Raw genomic sequence first — 18093 nt, 5'->3', positions numbered from 1 at the left:
CTCTCTTAGAATTCTAATAGATTGGTGAGGCACAATTTCCATTTACAAAAGCCATGTTGACTGTTCCCCAACATATCATGTTTATCTGTGTGCCTGATAATTCACTCAGAGCAGCCACATTCAGTGAAATAACACCAGAAGGCAGACTTACTGTTGACAGTTATTGGGCCAGATCCTCTGATGTAAAATCAATGAAGCTGTGTTGATTCACACCATCTAAGAATCTAGATAATTGATTTTTATGGCAGAAAACCCTGGAAGCATGAAAGGAAGCTAGGGAACTGAATGTCATCTGGGTACATACCAAATTTAACATTTATCACCTGTTTTCAGATATGATGTTAACCTAGAGAATGCTAGGAGAGTCGGAGTCAAAAAATCCATTACTACCAACACAACTTTGGGTTTCGCAGAGTTTGTTTTATTTGGAGCCTATGCGCTTTCATTGTGGTATGGAACCAAACTCACAGTGGAGGAGAGAGAGAATTATGACATTGGACGTGTGTTAATTGTAAGTACAGCACAGTATCGTCTGATTAGCTGAGGCAAACTTTTTCAAAATGGTCTATAAATTAGAGAAAATGCTTTGTTTAAGTACTGCATAAAAAGATCCATAATTTCTACTTGGGCACAAAGTACCCATCAGACAAAATGTTAAAATATGTTTAATATAAATCAACAGAGATGTTGAATCTACATATTTAAGACCTCCAAGTTCCATAACAAATATCTCATTTGGTCACTGTCATGCTGTCTGGAGTGGTTCACAACCATGAGTGCCTACCTCAGGGCAGGCTGTCAGAAAACAGGGCAGACACCCCAAACTGGTGGTGTGTTCTATAATTAGATTTCACCAAGCCAGTAACAAATGTGAATTCCTGGATCACTATACCGATCTTATCATGGAGTCACAGACAGACTCTCCAGTCTATCTTGCCACCCAGACAAACTTGACTTAGTGATAAAAGGTCATTTATATAAAAAAAATCACACCACATTCGGGTTGCTCAGACTAATCACTTGCCGCAGATCAATTGGTGTCCTAGATTTTTATATCAAAGACCACACTGATAGTTTACTATAGAATTGGCTAACTAAAGGTTTATTAGCCAAACAAAGGTAATAAGAGTTATTGAGAGATTAAAGCAGATAAAATATGTGTACAGATGAGTCAGTCTATAATTCCAAATGGTAGCAGAGATATAGTGATCTGCCAGTTTCTCAAAAGTCTCTCAAGCCTACCCAGAATAACTGAGGGAATCTCCATCTCCACATTCATTTATTCTGCCCTGTTAAAATCCAAACAGTGCAGAGATGAAGGATTTTTCCCTGAATCCATACTCCTAGCTTCTCACAGAAAACAAGCTGACAGGATCACTAGTCATGTGGGCTTTTCCTTTGATGGTAGAGAGTGAGGAATGCATCTGGAGTCTTTGACCATCACATGCAATGACCACTTGCTTTGAAATTAACACTTTTTTCTGTTCTAGTTCTTCATGTGCATTCCACAAGGGTTCTTTCTTGTTTAATGGGTTATTTACTGACAGGGGCATACAGTATGTAAATGTTTGCTACAGCAGTATAACGGGATCCGGATAAGTAAAAACAATGCATTAGTGAAAACAATGCATTAACATTCCATTACTTTTCATGAAGTTTAAACACCAAGTAGATTCTTATATATTTAACAATCACTTTGATCTATACTAATACACAAGTAAATTGTCCTGGCTTCCAGCTATGCGTCTGTAAGCATTCAGAGGTCTGGTGCTGTGGCATTAGCTGGCACCTGGTCTGCCAGTGTCACAGCCATGTGATCATCTTTCATTTGTACTTTTAGATTATTATTCGTTTCCAAAGGAATAAGGCTCTGATCCTGAAAAGACTTGGGTATGTGCTTCACTTTATGCACTGTGAGTAGCCCCCTTGACTTCTGATGAGAACTTGACTTCAGTGGAACTAGTCACAGTGCATCATGTTAAGCATGCGCTTTGCAGGATTGGGGCCTCAGGAAACCAGATTAACTCTCTTTGAGGACGCTGAGGTTTTTAATATTGCAAAGAGATGGTGAGATGTCTAATTTCCCTATTTATCCTCTTAATGGGAGTTAGTGAAAGCAGCAGCAACAAAAAAAGCTAATCCAACAGTTAAAGGGCATGTGGCTGCACACAATAGCTATATTCACCACTTCCTATGTCAAATCCAGCATAAGAATAAAAACCGGGGGAGCTGGAAAAATGCAGCCTGAAATCTTAGTTTTGATTTTGATTTTTTTCTGGAAAAGCTCTTACAGAACCACCAGGATTACCATAGCATTTAGCACTAAGGAAACTGCAGGTCTGGAACCACTGTACACTAGCTCCTGTTTTTGTTCCCTGTAGATATACTTCTCTGTGCTCCTTGGTGCATTCTCTCTCGGGCGGGCCTCCCCTCACTTGGAGAGTGTTGCCAATGCTCGAGTTGCTGCCTATGAAGTGTACAAAGTTATCAGTAAGGTACTTAATGTCGCTTTTCTAGCAGTCTGAAATTTCTGACTTATTTCTTGAAAGATTCAAAAAGTGGATGAACTCCATAGACTCCTATCTCTGAAAACAAAAGTAAGAAGACCTTTCCAGTCCTTTTAAGGAGACACGAGCCTTAACCAAAGTCCTAAATGTGCTTACTGCAAACTTGGGGGAAATTCAGATTGGGGCCCCCTTTCCTGTTAGGTTTGTCACGCCCTCATTTATTTATTTTTTAGAGAAGTGGTGAAGAGCTAAGTGAAATGACATTGCTCTTTAAAACACAAGTATATGGAGTAGACATGATTTCAGTTCAACTGCTTTTGATTTGGAGATTAACAGTGCTGGTGAAAGCTATGGTAATACTGTTGCTGGGGAAGAGGGATGCCATACTTTCAGTAACTAACTCTCTTAGAATTTTGTACAGCAGTTTGTTATATATCTGCAGTCTCAGGTTCATATTAGGTTAGAACAAAGGGCTGAGTTTTTTGTCCTCTGTTATGGCCATAAATGCCTATTGGTTTCAGTGAGGTTGTGTGGTTATAACAAAGGGCGGAATTTTGCCTGGAGGGACTAAAATAAGGGTGATAAAACTCTGGGTAACGACCTCTGGAGTTGGTTGTTTCTGACCTATTACACTGAGCAAGTCTTTAGGGGACTCATCCTGGACGACAGCAACAATGGCTACAGAGGCTCAAGATTCTGTTTCCCAGATTGCCTAGAGTCAGAACAAGCTGGAAGCTACTACCAGAACCAATCGGAAACCACAACTCAGATGAAGGGTTTGGTTTTACTTTTGGTTTTGCTGGTCTTGGAGTGGAGCAGAGAGAGCCAAGGAGGTCCCCTTTAAACTTCCTATTCCTACTCAAAGAGAAAATTTGAATTCTGCTGGTAGTTACTGGGTCATTGAAAAGTGTCAGTCCAACAAAGATCAGCAACCTGGGAAGTGGAGGAGCAATTCCAGGTCAGGCTATTGAGCGCCAGGCTAATTTTCCACTGGACTTCAGACCAGGGAGCCTCAGAATGATATCTTTTTAGGGGTAAAGACTTTGTAATAAATCCCCAGTTTGTTTTTGCTTGTGCATTTTAAGCCAACCAACAATTACAGGCTGCATCACTCCTCCAAGAGCTGATTCTCAATTCACATTCTGCCTAGGTAGACACTGGGAGGGAGCTAAGGGATTTGGGCCCGTTGTAAATGTTGGGAGGTGGATGATTTAAGGTATAGTTGATGTTTTATTATTCTAGTTACTCCTATTCTTTCCTTGTCCCCTATCCAAAAATGCTTTGCAAGATATACACAAGGATTGCATTTCACTGATATGCAGAATCCTCTGGGGTGAAATACTGCAACCATTGATCGGTTAAACTGCTATGTAGTGTTGCAGTGTTTCTCTTACTGTGCGAAACAACTTATCCATCTAAAGCCACAACTGTAAAATCACAGAAATGTGTAATACATTTTCAAAATCTCTCTCCAGCACCGTCTTGTAGATAGCAGTGCCAAGGAAGGATACAGACCAGACAAGCTCAAAGGAGAGATTGAATTCAAAAACATCCATTTCAGTTACCCATCTAGACCTGATGTTAAAGTAAGTGATCTTTTTAAATTCATCTTTGCAGTGAAAAGCTGCTGCCGTTATCTGTGTGACCAAAAAGAAAACTGATACATTATCAATTTAATGTATTTATTTTTAATTCAACTTTTTTTTTTTTAAAAAAAAGTGTCCATCCTGTACTCTGGGCATTTATGCACCACAGTGCGGTCTAGTTGAAAGAACACTGGATGAGGACTCAGGAGACCAGGATTCTATTCCCAGTTCTGCCACTGGCCTGCAAAGTAACACTTGGCAAGTCACTTCACCTCTCTTCCTCAGTTTCCCCATCTGTAAAATGGGGATAGTAATACTGACCTCCTCTTTAAAGTGCTTTGAGATCTATGGATGAAATGTACTATGTAAGAGCTAATTGTTGTTATAATAGTTATAAAAGTATAACAATAATGCAGGATTAATGTCCTTCCAAAACTAAACCCTATCTTCACCACCATCATCCACCTTTTCTTCATTTTCATGTGCTGTAAAAAGCAAGGGAGAACAAATGGGGCTTACAGCATAACCCGAAGGTGAGTAAATTTGGCCTCTGGTGAATTGAATCAAGCAAATTCTTCTTTCGAGCTCTCTCACCAAGAATGCCTCACCTCCAGCCCTCATGTGGTTAAACCCAGAAAGCTGTTTGTGTCAGTGCTTAAGAAGATCTAAGCTGCTGTAGTATCCCATGTCGGGAGAGGTGATCTTGGAGATAGGTTGAGTCCTGGCTATTTTAAGCCCTATTTGTTAAAGCCATTATTCTAAATCACTCCTTACAATGAAATGGAAGCCAATGTAGATCACAAAGCATGGAGGTAAGATTCTCCCTACAGAAAATGCCCTCTAAGAAACAGACTGCCATACTCTCCACCAGCTGAAGTTTGTGAGGGGAGTTATCTTATTGTACAGTCCCATGTATGGAACTTTGCAGTAATCCAATATTTCTCTCTGGATTGACATCTGTACCAGAACTGAAAGTTCAGAACCTTCTGGCCAAGCGTAAAAGACAAACAAAATGCTATTAGCCACTGCTGCTTCCTGCATACAAATGCAGCTGTGGATCCAACAGGTTACAAACTCACTTGAGCGTGCTGCTGTTAGCACTGCCATTTCTTCTGGTGGGTTCCTCCAACCTACAAGCATAAACTCAATCATCTCTGAGGTGAGTCACAGCTGACTTGCCTGCATCAAACCCACCCTGTAAGTTGCTGGCTAAGCCAGTCAACTTCTCCCAGCTGGGTCTAATGAAACAGAGACCTGGAGCTATATTATCTGAATACTGAAGACCGTGTAGTCTGTCCTGTCTCACTATCTTTCCCTAACGGTCTTGCATTCAAATTGAGCAAGAGGGTGACAAGACAGAATCCCACATCAGTCTACACAAGAGAAATCCTGGGCTGGATGAGCCACTCTTTGGACCTGTGGCTGGAATGGGATGGAGTCAGCAGTGGCTCGTTATCAATGGTATCAGAGGTAGCTGGCAAAGCTAAAAGAATCATCCTGGATACCTGGTTCTCATAAACGCCAGCCAAAGATGATCAACATACAAGATCAAGGCAATCTCCATTTAGTACCTAATTTCGGAATGAACTGGGTCACAGAGAGCTAAAGACTAGTTATTGTCAGCGTTCCCTTAACATGCCCTTTCCTGCCTTACCAAAAAGGGAGGTTAGAGATGGGATGGTCATGATGAGAAATGATGTAAAAGGGGTAGAGAATGATCCTCTTGCTTGGTCAATCAAACATCAAAGCTTATCTGCTATAAGCTTACTGGAAAACTGGAGCTCTTCCGGTATAGTATAAGGAGATGAGAACAATATTACTGTTGTTCTGATCTTCTATTGCAAAAAAATTGTGTAGTTGTAACTCTGTCTAAATATAAATATACATAAGAATTCCCATAGGAGACCAATATTTTGGCCACTAATAATATTAGACATTTATAAGATGGGATAAACGGACTGAGGTCAAATGTTCCTAAATGTGAACACAGCAACAAAAGTGTCATTCTCCATAACTAATCCCTAGTAAATTCTAGAGATTGTCGAACCCTGACTCTTCATTCCATTGGGGATATTAAAACACCCACTCTGTTTTCAGAGCCAAAGGTTTTTTCTTAGGGCAATCTTTATGGAATAGGAATAGAACAAAGCAAGATTGTTAGTAATAAAAACTTTTTCTTGTCACCTTCAAAGTGCTTTCCAACCAGGACTGGAACAAAGGACTAAAAGCAGACCTGGGAGTTCAGGCATCTTAATGGACCTTTTTCTAAACAAGCCATTTATTTAAGTAGCTCTGTATTTATTGGACTAACATATAAAGATTATATTTCCAGATTCTCAACGGCCTGAACCTGAAAGTTCAATCGGGGAAGACCATAGCTCTGGTTGGCTCCAGTGGCTGTGGCAAAAGTACTGCTATTCAGCTGCTACAGAGATTCTATGATCCAGTCCAAGGAGAGGTTCGTTTGGATGAACTGTCGATATTCATGGCTACTAGGATGAAGATTAATTTCCTGAATAGATTAAACCTACACTTTAAAAGGACGTTACAAAAAATTGGATTCTTAAAAGAACAAAAGATATGTAGCACCCAAAGAAATTCTGATACTTATTTTTCATTACTTGTATGCCATGATGATGAGAATATTGTAAAAACCTAGATAGGATTTTACTGATATTAAGTTTCAGAGTAACAGCCGTGTTAGTCTGTATTCGCAAAAAGAAAAGGAGTACTTGTGGCACCTTAGAGACTAACCAATTTATTTGAGCATGAGCTTTCGTGAGCTACAGCTCACTTCATCGGATGCATACTGTGGAAAGTGTAGAAGATCTTTTTATACATACAAAGCATGAAAAAATACCTCCCCCCACCCCACTCTCCTGCTGGTAATAGCTTATCTAAAGTGACCACTCTCCTTACAATGTGTATGATAATCAAGGTGGGCCATTTCCAGCACAAATCCAGGGTTTAACAAGAACTTCTGGGGGGTGGAGGGGTAGGAAAAAACAAGGGGAAATAGGTTACCTTGCATAATGACTTAGCCACTCCCAGTCTCTATTCAAGCCTAAGTTAATTGTATCCAATTTGCAAATGAATTCCAATTCAACAGTTTCTCGCTGAAGTCTGGATTTGAAGTTTTTTTGTTGTAATATCGCAACTTTCATGTTTGTAATCGCGTGACCAGAGAGATTGAAGTGTTCTCCTACTGGTTTATGAATGTTATAATTCTTGACATCTGATTTGTGTCCATTTATTCTTTTACGTAGAGACTGTCCAGTTTGACCAATGTACATGGCAGAGGGGCATTGCTGGCACATGTTGACATATATCACATTGGTGGATGTGCAGGTGAACGAGTCTCTGATAGTGTGGCTGATGTTATTAGGCCCTGTGATGGTGTCCCCTGAATAGATATGTGGGCACAGTTGTCAACGGGCTTTGTTGCAAGGATAGGTTCCTGGGTTAGTGGTTCTGTTGTGTGGTATGTGGTTGCTGGTGAGTATTTGCTTCAGGTTGGGGGGCTGTCTGTAGGCAAGGACTGGCCTGTCTCCCAAGATTTGTGAGAGTGTTGGGTCATCCTTCAGGATAGGTTGTAGATCCTTAATACTCTCTGGTCATGTGATTACAGACATGAAAGTTGCAATATTACAACAAAAAAACTTCAAATCCAGACTCCAGCGAGAAACTGTTGAATTGGAATTCATTTGCAAATTGGATACAATTAACTTAGGCTTGAATAGAGACTGGGAGTGGCTAAGTCATTATGCAAGGTAACCTATTTCCCCTTGTTTTTTCCTACCCCTCCACCCCCCAGAAGTTCTTGTTAAACCCTGGATTTGTGCTGGAAATGGCCCACCTTGATTATCATACACATTGTAAGGAGAGTGGTCACTTTAGATAAGCTATTACCAGCAGGAGAGTGGGGTGGGGGGAGGTATTTTTTCATGCTTTGTGTGTATAAAAAGATCTTCTACACTTTCCACAGTATGCATCCGATGAAGTGAGCTGTAGCTCACGAAAGCTTATGCTCAAATAAATTGGTTAGTCTCTAAGGTGCCACAAGTACTCCTTTTCTTTTTACTGATATTAAGGGAAGTCAAAATTTGGATTTAAATATTTGGGGATATCCTTTTTGTTTATCCTGCTCCTTCCATTATTCTAGTCTGAGGTGATAGTGAAGACACATTTTTAATTTTTCCTGGTCATGTTTTAAATTTTCTTGCTTTATTCCATGTGAGAAGCTACTAAACAAATACTTAAGTCAATTATTATATCATTATTATACCATTATAACAACTAATTATTTTAAACATAATACATTTCCTCAAACTCTTCATTTGTCTTTCCACTCAGATTACCTTAGATGGACGAGATATTCGGACACTTAATGTAAAGTGGCTAAGAGAACATATTGGCCTTGTAAGCCAGGAGCCTATTTTGTTTGCTACAACAATAGCTGAGAACATTCGCTATGGCAGAGAGGGTATTACTGATTCTGAAATTGAGAAAGCAGCTAAAGAAGCCAATGCTTTTGATTTTATATCCAGACTGCCTGATGTGAGTTGATGTACTTTTGAGCATCTTATAACTATGACAAAGTCTTTGGTTTCTCTCTCAGTTCTTCTGAAATTTTGTGGCCGAAATTCTCTGCTGGTGCAAATAAGTAGTGCTTCACTAGCTTTTCACTGATCTTTTGCCATTTCTTCCAATTGACAATTTGGCTCACAATGTTCTTAATTTAGAATACTAACTGTGTGTCATGTGGCAACATTTTTTTAATAGGGTAGATAAGGAATTTCTGTGAACAATTTGCCAGATTGTTTTTATTCTATTTTCTTCTGCTAGGTATTATCTATCTTTTTCCCACTTCCAATATTCCTGTCTTTTGTATGTATTTTTTTAAACTGGCTTGAGATTGGCAAACAAAATTGCTTTAATGTGGTCCTGAGTAGTCACTGGTTATTATTTTTTGCCAATCAAATGGCTGGATTCCTTCAGCCAGTTCTAGTTTGTCTGTTTTTTCACTTCAGTTGCTTCTTTTTTATAATAATTGAAAAATCTAATTTTAGAGTACATTCTTTAAGCTAATAGAAAACCATCACACCACATACTAATTCCTGGCCAACTAGAAGGTGAGACCGAGACAAAAATGTAAACCGATCGTTAGATGTTGCAGTTCAAATACAAGACAACACAGAGCTTTTAGCAAGCAAGCGAGTTGGTCTGCCAACCGACTTCTGCCTGTCAGCTTTCCACCTTCCCCTTTATTCTTTCTCTCCCCCTGCGCATTACATTCTCCAACAGATAAAAGGAATACACTGGCTTTGTTTAACATTCTTATTTACCAGTTTCTATCTACCGCATTCCTTGCTCTCGGGCTTTGAGCCTAGTCCTGGGAGGCTTCCCACGGTTCATGTCATCTGGGCAAGATTCCAAGGTTTATGCCCTTGAGAAGAGCTGTGTGTGCACAGCTCCTATACAACACTCCGGGTGTGCCCTAAATGTTGCCAAGCGCATGAACCTTGTATGAATCCTACAGTTAGACATTTTAAACTGTCCTCTGCCTCAAGGGGGAAGAAACACTGAATGTAATTGGCCAAGACCATTCTTTTAGAAGTAATTTTTCTTAAAGCATTTATTTGACCATCCATCACAAAACTTTTGAAGAGGGAATTTCTGATTGTGATAGTAACAATAAGATTGGGGGAGGGGGTTTAAAAGGATTTTAACTGACCCCTTCTGCAATCTCTATGCTCCTCTGGTTTTCTCAGAAATTTAACACTATGGTGGGGGAAAGGGGAGCTCAGCTGAGCGGAGGGCAGAAACAACGAATTGCTATTGCTCGTGCCCTGGCAAGGAATCCCAGGATTCTGCTGCTGGATGAAGCCACGTCTGCTCTGGACACTCAGAGTGAATCTGTAGTGCAAGCAGCTCTTGATAAGGTAGGAATCCTATTGCTGGTTATCAATCAATATTAAGAAGCACAACAACCATATGGCAAGCTTGACATTTAAAGACTATAGCATGCCATCAGTTTTTAAGCATAGCTCTCCACTGGTTTCAAGAAGGGCATTGAAATCCATAGGGATGCATGCTCAAATTTTGGTGTCATTATATGACCCTGTAATAATTAATCCAAAACTCCATTAAGCAATCTTGGGTTGCCACCCTGTCTTCTGCCTCTTCCCCTGAGGCCCCGCCTTCATTGCTCGTTTCTCTCCCCCTGCCCCCATTGCTCTCTGGACCATCTCAAGGAGCTTGCCTGCAGGTAGGAGGCGGCCCAGCTGAGCAGAGGCTGGTGCGCGTTAATGACCCAGCACTTCTCCCCACCCTGCAGTAACTGAGCTTTTGGTTCAGGTACCATAGGGTTGCCAGGTCGCCAAAAACTGGGCACCTGGAAACCCTAAATGGCACCTGGACACAGAAACCAAAAAACAGACTATCCAGATAAAAACCCAGACAGGTGGCAACCCTAAAGCAATCGCAGGCTCGATTTCTCTTAATGTCATTCCTGATTGCCAAGATATTTGCATGTAGACAGAAGTTTTCTTTAATGCTGGCCTCTACCACAGAGAAGCAATTGTGATGTAAGGCAGAAGGTGGTAAACTGTGAATGTGGCATCAGTAATTTAACTCCTACATTATCAAAGCAAGGTGCCAGAATTGTATGAATTTCTTCAGGGCAATAATAAAAATACATTGTGCTTCTACATCACTGTATCTTATCCAATCATTAAACAGATGTTTTAATAATTTTCATAACACTGCTGAGGTTTACGGATTATTTTCTCCATTTTGAAAATGAGGAGACTGAGGCACGGACAGGTTAAGTGGACACACGGTAAGTCAGTGACCGAATATGGAGCTTCACCTGATTGTGGCCTACAGGACTGGGCTGCAGCATTGCTTTAGGTTTCTGACATTTATTTGTATATAACCAGTGGTGTATCATAAAAATAAGCTCTATGAGAAAGCTCGCCTCCCATTAGTACTCAGTAATAGTAAACACAGAATAGCATAAGTTCTATGCTTGGCTCAAGGGCACTTTATGGCCCACAGCATTTATCTGCAATAAATTTTAAGTCGGTGGGCCTAAATTTTGCCTTCACTTATACCCATCTGACCACACTGATATCAGTTAGGGTTGCCAACCCTCCAGGATTGGGCTGGAGTCTCCCGGAATCGGCATCCATCTCCTGGTGACCATAGAAAGCAATCCAGGAGATTTTAATCGGATATTTTAAGAAAATTAGATTGTCATGTTGGAGAGGTGGAGGGGGAGGAATTCTCCTGGAATAGCTTCAGTCAGAGTTGGCAACCCTAATATCAGTGGTAGTGCATGGTGTAATTGAGGGTAGTATTTGGGTGCTAAGCCTTTATATTATGCATAGATATCATTATTTATACTGAATTTTACACACACACACACACACACACACACACACACACACACACAACATGAAAAGAACATTAAGGTTCCAAAGTCAAGCACTCCAAATTTAGGGAATGACAGAATTAAAGTTGCCTGGTCAACATTCATTTGGACCCCGTGTGTGTCTGCATTAAGGGATAGTCTTCAATTAAATGATCACATACTATTTTTTTCCACAGGGCCCCTGCTTCATTCAGTGCACAGGATGGTGCTTCATTCAGTCCTAGTGAATATTTCTTTTTATCCTCCGCATTCAATGTATGCCCCCATGCCATTCAAACCCTGCTCTGAAAACAAAATTATTAACTTCCTCCTGGGCTTTTCTATACCTCTCATCACTCTAATATCTGAGTGCTTCATAAACACTATCTTCACAACACCCCTGACAAGTAAGGTGGTAGTATTACTCCCATATTACAGAAGGGGAACTGAGACACAGAGATGTTAATGTTGAAAGTGCATACTACTTTTGGGTGCCTGATCCGCGATGCCCAGGACTCAATATTTCAGAGAGTTTTGCATTATACAGCGCTATATATGTTAAAAGCACATATCCCATTGACTTCAGTTGCAGCTGTGAATGCTCAGCACTTCTGCAAATCAGACCCCAATGCCTCAAGTCAGGCACCCAGAAAATGAGGACCACACAATTAGTACCAACGTGTGAAAAGTTTGGTTTCACTGGCTTGCCCAGCATCATATAGTAACTCTATGGCAGAGACAGGGCTAGAATCCAATTCCGCAGGGCAGTATTCAGCTGCCATAACAATAATGAGACCATCCTCTCTTTTCCTGCAGTCCCCTGCCTCATTCACTACACAACATACAACTTCTGCAACAAATAAGGCGGGTTTCCTGCAGACAAGAGCATCCTTTACTGCATAACTTTGATTCCTTCCACAATGACTGTTCATTCTGCTCTCCCTACTCTTGTTTTGTGCCTGGAGCCACAACTCCCCCTGGCTATAGGGAGGAGAAATTGCAGGCAAAGTGCTGCTCAGTCTCCCCCACCCCCCCAGAGTCCTGGGCTGGAACATGCTTAGTCACACTGTGGGGATGGTGCATGTGCACTCCTGTCATACAATGCAGCGTGCTTAAAGCAGACTGTTTCTTTGGAGAATTTAGCTGCTGAACACTGACAAGTCTTTACTGAGCACGTGCAAACAGAGATTTTCAGAGCCTCATAACTCGGCCAAATTTGGGCAGATTTTCATGGGAATGGTAAAAGGCACATCCCTGATACCAGTGAGACATGCCCATCTCCTCCAAATTTCAAGTCCCTGCTCTCAAGCATTTAGGTGATAAAGCTTCTCAATTAAAAAGTTATAAGAATGTTTTAATATGGGCAAAACAACATTATTTTCCTCTAATCTCATTCTGAGAAACCATTGAACCATTTTTGCTGAAATTTAAAAAAACAAAACAAAAAACCACCACAGCCTGAGGCAGATACCAGCATGGAAAGTTTCAGCCCAAATAATTAAATCTTGGCAAAGTTATAAGCATCTGACAACCAATCTTCCAATTGGAAGGGTCAGGCAACCTTAGCTATAGGCATTGGTACCTACACAGCCTATAAAATTAATTCACTTTTCCCTGTCATTATTATAAATGTGGATTTTGTAATCAGAAGTGTCCTTTGGTTGCCAAATCAGACCGCATGCATGGAAATAATGATCAGTTATAAAGGGTCAGCAGGGCATTTAAGCTTGCATTTTCCACACTATCGCTGTGCTGTTAGGTAGGGATTTTTTTTTCCTACCTCATTTTAAAGTACCTTTTTTTTTTTTCTCCCTCCTGTAAGGCTAGGGCTGGACGTACCACCATTGTGATAGCTCACCGGCTCTCCACAATCCAGACGGCTGACATTATTGCTGGATTTCACAATGGTGGTGTTGTTGAACAGGGAACACACAATGAACTCATGACATTGAAGGGTGACTACTATTCTCTTGTGATGCGGCAGGTAATGATACAGCACTCCTGACTAAATGCTTCAGATTTACTGGCCGTCTCTCTACTCCAGAAAATTATCTGTATATCTAACTCACAGGTGCTGATTTTTGTATTTGCCAGTGGGTGCTCCTCTTCCCCCCACCCCAGCCCCACCGTGTGTGACCTGTGGGAGGGGCCTTGGGAGAGAAGAGGGCTTGGGGCGGAGCCACAGTCCAGGTGCTGGGACCCACAAAAGATTTGTCCAGCCCTTCAAGTGCTGAACACCCCGTACTTTTTTTTTTTTTCCAGTGGGTGCTTGAGCCATGGAGCACCCACAGTGTCGGCGCCTATGATCTCACTGGTACTATTGCTGACACATGCAGGTTCTGCACTCAAACAGCTGGGCCATTTTCGCTTTGCAGTTTCTGCATGTTTTCTAGTTGAGTGAAAGTTGATCAGTCAATCTTGTTTATAAGTTGGAAGTGGTTGTTCTTCATGGGTAGCAGTGCTTCACATTTACCCAATGTAATGAGTCAAAAACATAACTGAGCAGAGGAGATGGATGACATCATCACAGAACTGTTAGTTCCCAGATTTGACTGAGCTATGTGGCTGGGGGGGACATACAGAACCAAATTCTCTGTAGGTGTAAGTTGCAACTGCACCAACTTATACTGGCAGAGAACTTGGCCTATACAAATTACTATGTGAAAGTGACCACGTAACCAAAGTGGTGGTGGTTTTTTGTTTGTTTCCATACCAAGTATACTGTTCCTTCCCCTTGCGGCAAACTGTCTTGTGACTGTGTATCACTATTCCTTGCTTGTTACTAGGGTCATAGTGGAAACACTCAAAATGAGATATCAGAATGTGATGAAGACACACAAAATCTAGATGATCTCAGGATGGAGAACGTGACTGATCTTGGCGGTTTTGAAGAACCAGGAATCCTTGAAATGGAAAGCATTCCTGGTAGATTCAGAAAGTGTAAAAGCAGAAAGACCTCTTCTAAAAAAAAGTCATCTGAAAAGAAGGAGACAGAGAACAACAAAGAATCCGGTGGCACCAAGGAGAAAGAGGTTAGTGTTAAAATTCAGTTTAATCCTAAAGTTTAGTGATAGCTTGTGAGAATAGAAACAAAGGTAATTTTATTTTCTTTTTTAAAAAGGCCTTAAGCCATGCCACCTTTGCTATGATCCTGTCATATACAACATTGACCTGGATGAATTCTTGAAATTGGTAATCTTCAGAGAAAACACAGGGGTAAACAAATCAGTCTGACCTCTTGAGACAGAATTAACCTGATACACAATATGGTGGTAAGGAGGTTTATGCTTGTTAGTTATCTTTTTATTAAGAAGTTCAAACAAGTTCTCAACCTCTTGTCAAACTTCATAAGATTAGGGTGTTAAATCCACTGTCCTGGCCAAGTTCCTACTCAAGTAATTAAATTATACCTACTTACACAGACATGGTGTTTTACCAGTGGATGACACAATCCTTGTGATATGTATCCCAGTTTGTAAAGCACTTTGAGATGAAAGGTGCTATATAAATGCAAATTATTATAATTAATAATAGTGTTGGCCACACACTAAACAGAGAAAATGTTCAAATCTCTATTTTGAAATGCAGCCTAAATTAAAACAATAGAAAAGATTTACCTTTTTCTCCAACCACCTCTCTCTCTGTTTCAATAGGGCCAGCTCCGGAGGTCCTTACTCTGTTTTTATTCAGACAAAATTCCCCTTCCTGTTAAGGTATTTTGCCTGAGTTAGAACTGAATAAAAACCAGGTAAGGACTTCAGGTTTTAGGCCCTGCTTCAATGGAGTCATTGAAGTTAATTAAAAGAATTTCAGTGGTCTCTGGATTAGACCTTGTCCATAAGGCCAAACAAGGACTTTATTGCAGAATATATATATATATTAGTTTGAACTGCACACAATATAATTATTCACATCCTTGTATGAGGCTGGTTATAGAAGACCTACAGAACTTTTTTCAATGATTTGCCAGTGCAAAGAGCTAGAATATAAACGTAGGGTGAAATCCTGCTGACATTGAAATCAATGGGAGTTTTCCTGGAATTTCTTCTATAATATGTTTGATTAGTGAATATAATTTCAGAATCCATAATGTAACTAACCTTGCCAGATGTTTGTGTTTTGTTTCTCAACCTTTCTCAGCTCAGACCCTATGTGTAATGGTCTGTTGTGACCCAGAGACTTCCTGAGACACCCCTAGACCCAATGCCACCCGACCCTGCAGGGATCCATCAGGGGTTTGGTGGGACTCGGAGCTAAGATTCCAGGTGTTCTAGCCAGATGTAAACAGGTGGGGAACTCCCCCCACCAACAACTGGGGGGAGGGGTGGTAAACCAAGACATACCCTCCAAAAACACACAAACCCTGCCCCGCCCCCCCCCCACAGCCCACTGGGGGGTGGTGAGAATAAGGGGCTGGTGGTAAAATGGAGAGATTGGGAGTCTGGGGATGTAAATGAGGAAGGAGTTGGAGGGTCTGGAGAAGGAAATGGTAGCAGAGGGGTGTGGAGGTGCAGTTGGAGGCTGGGGGAAGGATATGGAGGCAGACAGGTCTGGGGGAGGGGGGTCAAACTGATAGCTCCCGGAAAACCACAGACACCTCATGCAGCCCCTGGAGAGAAGAGGGTAAAGGAGTGGAGGGATTTGGGGTCCAAGGGTTACAGTGAGGGGTGGGGGGAAGGAGTTGAGGGAGCTGGAGGCCACAATAGGTGGTATGAGAGAGGGAGAATCGCTTGGCTGTGGGGGAAGGCTACATCAGGGGGTCCAAAATGGGGTGCAGGACAAGGGTTATGGAAGAGGGAGTGTTGCCCAGATGCGAGGTGGGGGTTACATCAGGGGGCCAGTGTTTGCCAGAGATTGTGTTCCCAGCTGCTCTCTCCCAGCTCCTGTCCCACTGGGCTGGCTGGGCTTGGCTTCCCACTCTGGGTGTTGCAACCTCAGAGGTTGCAGCACTGCTCAGGTTTGGCCTGGCCATCCTGATGAGGGGGCCAACCAGGCCAAATTTGTGAGAGTGGCATTGCAGCCATGTGCACCAGGTCACAAAGCCCAGAGGGGGAAGCTGAGCCCAGCCAGCCCTGTGATCCTTAAACGCATTCAGATGACCCAATTTTGGGTCGCAACCCACCAGTGGAGAAACCCTGTTCTAGGAGCTCTTTTTTTTTATTATAGTACAGTCTTCTGGTAGAACATGATGCAAACAATATGCAGCAGCTGGATGCATTCTTACAATGTATCACCCAGAAGTCCAGAACACATTTTTTATCTATTCATAACTATTGCATTTGGGCCTTGTCAGAGGAAATAGATGGCAAGATGCATGGCTTCAGAATTCATACTGTTTGCAGTAAAGTGAAGAAATCAGATGGGAAGCCATGAAATTATTTGTCACAAAGTTCAGCATGCTTGTATGGTTGAAATGTGGACAGGCTTTTCCAGTATCTGAAACACAGGCAAAGCTAACCAAGCGAGGCCATCGCAACTGGCCAAAACCTCATCTAATAATCTGTACCCGTTCCTATGTTTTCATTTCATTTTCCACAACTTCCTCAACAAATGTGTGGACATTTTGAATAGTTCAGTGAAGCTGAATTGAGCTGCCATGTATTTTTTTAAGGGAGATGAAGCCTAAATCACTGTTTCATATGCCTTTTCCATGCATCTGGTAATGATTCATAGTCTGTATTTTGTAAAAGACAAAACAGACTAACTGACATAACGAGACCCAATTGTATCCTTGCCAACCCACTAGCATTTGCAGAGGCTGAACTAGACTGGTCTTTTTGTGCTCAGAACAGTGAGACTTTTAGGTCGCTATAATGATTCATGAGTTAAAGTTGCAATTCATGGTCACTGACCCTATCTGACATTTCACTGAACTATATAGACCCCACCCACTTAGACTTTTGTGAAATTTATGCCTGAAGATTTTTTTGACTTGCAATTGCAGTTTTAAGACCTTAAATTACAGAGTGGCAAATCTTCAGTCTGTTTGCTTATTCAATGTGTACATTGGAGGCTGGGGCGAATTATCTGTGAACAGTTGCTAGGACAGTTTACTGATTTACCCCTGAGCTGGGGAAATTGTCATGTTCCACAACTTCCAGTGAACAGCTGAATTTTATCTCTTATGTAGGAGGAAAATCTTCCTGCTGTGCCTTATTCCAGAATTCTGGCTCTGAACAAACCGGAGTGGCTGCATATATTCTTTGGCATGATTGCTGCTGCCTTCTCTGGTGGTATCTACGCTGTATTTTCTGTTATATTTGGAAAAATCATTGGGGTAAGTTCAGAACTGGATGGTAAACTAACTTGAACCAGGCACAAATGCAGAACTTTAAATCCTGCCTGACCCTCCAGCTAGTCCTCTCTAGTGATGCCTTAGAGCCTCATTCTACTCCCACTGTCATTGAATTCTACAAGAGTCTTTCTATTGACTTGAGTAGGAACTTGATCAAGCCCTTGATCTCCTCTCCCCACTTGGGACTTCTTGCCTATTTTCCAGCCCCTGTATGTGGAATGACTTCATCTTTCCAGTGAAGCAAATCACCTTCCCTTATCAAACTCAGTTTTCACTTACCACTCTCCACTG

General features: G+C 41.5%; 1 protein-coding gene across 1 annotated transcript in view; it reads left to right on the top strand.

Annotated features, from left to right (window-relative positions):
* LOC311516543 (ATP-dependent translocase ABCB1-like) overlaps positions 1 to 18093 on the top strand; it is a 59186-nt gene that overhangs the window by 17665 nt on the left and 23428 nt on the right. Inside the window, exons 10-18 of the mRNA XM_084620720.1 lie at positions 334 to 511; positions 2382 to 2495; positions 3983 to 4093; positions 6426 to 6551; positions 8447 to 8650; positions 9865 to 10035; positions 13330 to 13491; positions 14294 to 14539; positions 17638 to 17784. Of these exons, the coding sequence (XP_084476846.1) occupies positions 334 to 511; positions 2382 to 2495; positions 3983 to 4093; positions 6426 to 6551; positions 8447 to 8650; positions 9865 to 10035; positions 13330 to 13491; positions 14294 to 14539; positions 17638 to 17784 (1459 nt within the window). The remainder of the gene's footprint in view (positions 1 to 333; positions 512 to 2381; positions 2496 to 3982; positions 4094 to 6425; positions 6552 to 8446; positions 8651 to 9864; positions 10036 to 13329; positions 13492 to 14293; positions 14540 to 17637; positions 17785 to 18093) is intronic.

Source organism: Lepidochelys olivacea (genome assembly GCF_965140295.1).
Source record: "Lepidochelys olivacea isolate rLepOli2 genome assembly, chromosome: 2".
NCBI classification, from domain to species: Eukaryota; Metazoa; Chordata; order Testudines; family Cheloniidae; genus Lepidochelys; species Lepidochelys olivacea.
Note: the sequence above shows the minus strand (reverse complement) of the source record. Positions and strands in the feature narration are given on the sequence as shown.